Below are 4,277 nucleotides of genomic sequence, written 5' to 3'. Positions count from 1 at the left end.
ACTTACACGTACTTTTAAAAACCCTCTCTCGTACTATCTGTTCTGCCTCGCCTTCTCGGCAACACACAAATTCTCCTTCACGGCCTACAGAAAGAACACACACACACAGGGTGCATTTCGTCCCCAACGCCTGATGGGTGAAGACAGGATGGGCTGCTGGTAGCTGTGAGGATGGAGAAGAAAGTGTGTGTGATCCAAACGGACTTCCATCAGTACCGGCCTACCATCAGACCGCTGGCACATGTAAGAAACCAACTCTTCTAGTCTTCCTAGCGACCATGCCAACGTGCAGCTTCGGTCATGTCGATTTTGGACGCTGCCATGTCATCATGTATGTTGCATTACTATCAGGAGACAGCAGGGCTCCTCCCGGCAGAAGGCCGGAAGTCAAAGAGGGGGTGTGTCTTGTTTAGTGCAGGACATCTGGGACCAAAGACATGTCAACTTTTTCGCCCTGTATATTTTTCATTCAGGTATTATATTTATTTTAAGTAAAAAGCAACTAGCAACTTCTCTCTCTCTCTCTCTCTCTCTCTCTCTCTCTCTCTCTCTCTCTCTCTCTCTCTCTCTCTCTCTCTCTCTCTCTCTCTCTCTCTCTCTCTCTCTCTCTCTCTCTCCCCCCCCCCTCTCTCCCTCTGTCCAACCCACACACATACACATACATATGCTGCAAAAGAATGCAAACACTGAGCTGCAGCTAAAAGGATGACAACAGTCAATTGTTCGTGCTTGCAGGCAGAGTTGAATTGTTGCAGCCCACATTTTCCATGCGGGCCACACTAAATTAATAGAGTCAAAACACACTTTTAAAGAGGCGTGATAACTCTATTGACTCTCTGACATTTAAATTTTTGCAAATCACTGTAGGCTCTTGTCTTGAATCCACTGTCTGACAAAGGATCTGCTGCCCTTGGACCCAAAAAGAACAATCTCAATTTAAAAGCTTTTCAATTTCTCTCATTTTCTCAAAAATAAAAGCTCTTCAGCATGTCTTTTTATTTATTTATTTATTTATTTAATTTACAGAGGGACTTTACTTTATTCTTTATAAAGTGGTCGCTAGTCTTCCTAGGGTCCTCAAACAATTGAACAAAAACACACAAAGCTTAAAATTACTGGGGCTTTTTGGTGATCGATTAGCTTCACATGGGAGTCATCTAAATGTCACAGTACTCACAGGTAACTTCAGATTGCCTTTGATCACTCTGGAGCTGAGTCTTTGCAATTCTGGCAATTCAATCCATGCAAATGGGGTAGTCTTCCATTTTAAAACTTAAAGGTAAAGTCAACCAAAATATTGGGTTGTAAACGCCCCACTAGTCTAAACACATCATTCTGATTAATATTGTTTTGGCAGCAAAATTCACCCCTTTTTCTCCATCCCAGAGGGCGGCCATTTTGCCACATGCTGTCGACGAAAAATTACATCAAAGGTACTCAGGACAAAGGTAATGGCCAATCACGGCCCAGCTTCCAAAAACAGGTGAGCCATGATTGGTTGTGCCCTGAGCAACTATGATGTCATTTTCAGTCAACAGTGACAGTGGCAAAATGGCCACCCCCTGAGATGGATAAAAAAACAAAAACAAAATGATATTCCACAATGCCGGGGTGCCAAAGAAAATTTTTGAAAGCACAGATAATCTTTCTGCTGCTAAAGTGAATGCACAACATTTTGCGATGAGTGTGTTCGAAGAATAAGGCTATCATTGCTAGCAGCCTATCAAATAGGCCTAATCACAGTCTCTGCTTTCTTATAATCTGATTTCTCTCTTTGTACTCACCACATAAGAAAAAGCAGCCAGAGAAGTCTCGCGTTTTCTTGGACGATTACTCCATTTTGTTTGTGGTCAATAAAATAATGTAGGTGGTGCTTTAAAATGTTTCTTAATGTTTCTTTTGTTTTCAGTGAGTTGGTACAGTGGGTGGGAGTGGGTCAGTTGCTCTGTGTTCGGCTGGACGTTTTGGCAGCAAAGATGGAGGTTCATGCCGTGCTGCTAGTCATGTGGTCCTGCTAGCATTAATATGCTAACTGCTATTCTCATCCATAACCATCTTATTTCAAACTCCTGGACCTGCACAGTCGTATGAAGACTGTTTCTCCTTTTTGGCCTGACATTTAAGTGCTTCACAAAGAATTATAGTCTGGCGATGGCAGCAGGCAGGCAAGTTGTATCCGATCATCATATGACTAATTACTGAGATGTCTGAACTGCTGAGTCTTATAGATATAAGCGGATAAAAGAATCCACGCTTATCTCTAAGGGAGATGTATTTGTTACTACTTTCAGATTGTTTAAGCCAAGCTGAATTGCCATAGACTGATGATGATGACATTACATACAGTAGCTGTATTGTTGTATTGTTATATTGTTAAATACAAGCATAAGCGGTATGTGGAGCACTCCTGCTGAGGAACCTTCACCAATCGCAGTCTGGTTTGGTGCTGCTACAAAGAAGGACAAACTTTGCAGTAGCTTCTTGTCAATAACTTTTTAATCAGATGCCTTGCCAATTTCTCTGTAGTCAATTATTCTCAATTAACTCGATTACTATATTCCTCGTTGTAGCGCCGATCTAATTTTTCTGTCGCAAACATAGCCAGTGTCTCCTATTCAATGTCAGCTATTTCAATCAGCCCTACAAGAACAATAACCAGCTCTCACAGCTTTTATAATGTCAACAGAGATAGCTTCTTTATAATCACTTCCCAACAATCATGTCATTGATGTGATTTATTCTCGTACCTAACCCTGCGGCCAGTCAACTGCATGACTATCCATGAAATGTGGCGTGCTTCAGTGATCAAAGCCAGCGGCAGCGTTCCTCCTGACCTGGGCCCAGGGTTCAGCCAGGGGCCAGGCCTCACCCTACAGTCCTTTCACCTCAAGCCAGAGAATAAACAGTCTGAAGTGTGCTGTAAAATCTCACTAAAATACATATTTACGTTAGTGGAAGATACTTTTGTGACTTTTTTCAGTGTTTGTCAATATTTAACTGAATGACACTGATACTGAACCAATAGCATGTTAACCATGCAGGTGTGAAGAGGGCTCTCAATGCCAAACAGCTGCTCAAGTGAGAGAACGGAATGATGGGATTATTCCTCTTGGATTTTGGAAGCATACGAGAGGAAAATACTTTCCTATTTTTACTACAACTGTTTTCACAGTTCCATCAATCAAATGGAAAAGTTAAAAAATTAGTTTAACGGGGAGTGAGCGTAAGCTTCTAGTCCAAACAAGACAATTTTCCAATATGCATCAATCATTGCACCGAGAGAGAGATTGCGCTACAACAAAGACCCTGTTTGATTAGTTTTTATTGTCTACTTAAAGTGAAAAGAAAGTTTGAACCATATAATTGTGTGAAAGTTGAGCATTCATCTTCTGTTTCTCTGCATCAGCGCCAAGACTGTTAGCGAGCTCCATGCTAAATCCTGCACTGACAGGTAAATATTGTGCATTTGAAGTACTGTAACTACAGGCACGGCATGTTCAGTGATGCGCATATCCTCACGGCTGTTAAACACACGTCTTAAATCTTAATTCTGACACCCTGGCAATTATCAACGCACACGTGTGGAAGATGATGCTGTATATCCCTATATAATTTCCCACTGACTGAATGTAAAGCTCTGAGAGTGAAAAAGTCCAGGTTCAGATAATGACAGCTTATTTCTAAAAGAACAGATACCAGACTCAAGCAGCAACAAGTTTTCCTCTAAGTGCGTGTTGTGTTTTTCTTTCATTCACCATTTTCTCTCTTGAACCGCCTATTTTTTATCACACCTGTTTTAAAAAAAAAAGGAAAGAAAGTACTTGTATTAGCTTTAAAAACATAAATATACTGGAAGAATAGTGTGTGTCTGTGTGTAAGGCGTATATTCACAATGTTAAGAACTATGGGCTCAATTTTCGTAACTGTGCGCATGGGAGGCGTTTTCTTTCTTTTGGTATTTTTTTGCTAGACTAGCACAGATAGAAGAGGCCCACAGGGAACACAGCGAACTCCCAACCAATCAAAGCGGCTCCCCTCATTAACCCATCTAAATTCACTCCAAAGAGAGGCTCACGGTCTACATGGCAGAAGGACTCCCTGGATTCCATGCAGGAGATCAGTTCTTTCTTCCTTGTGTTTATTTCAGACAACATATCCCAATTGACATCAATAATAAAGACGTAAAGAAAAGTACATTTTAAATGATGAAACAAGATGCCTGAAAGGGAGTGGGAAGAAGAGAATTTATTTAATCCCACCCCTTTTTACACATTCAA

General features: G+C 41.1%; 1 protein-coding gene across 1 annotated transcript in view; it reads left to right on the top strand.

Moving 5' to 3' along the window:
* LOC147157173 (putative uncharacterized protein MYH16) overlaps positions 1-4,277 on the top strand; it is a 52,509-nt gene continuing 48,232 nt past the window's right edge. The window contains exon 1 of the mRNA XM_086064645.1: positions 1-243. Coding sequence (XP_085920771.1) covers positions 172-243 — 72 coding nt within the window. The 5' untranslated portion in view covers positions 1-171. The remainder of the gene's footprint in view (positions 244-4,277) is intronic.

Source organism: Leptonotus elevatus, chromosome 20 (assembly GCF_054856555.1).
Source record: "Leptonotus elevatus isolate MCC_2025b chromosome 20, RoL_Lele_1.0, whole genome shotgun sequence".
Lineage (NCBI taxonomy): Eukaryota > Metazoa > Chordata > Actinopteri > Syngnathiformes > Syngnathidae > Leptonotus > Leptonotus elevatus.
The sequence above is the reverse complement of the archived record's forward strand: the minus strand, read 5'-3'. Positions and strand labels throughout refer to the sequence as shown.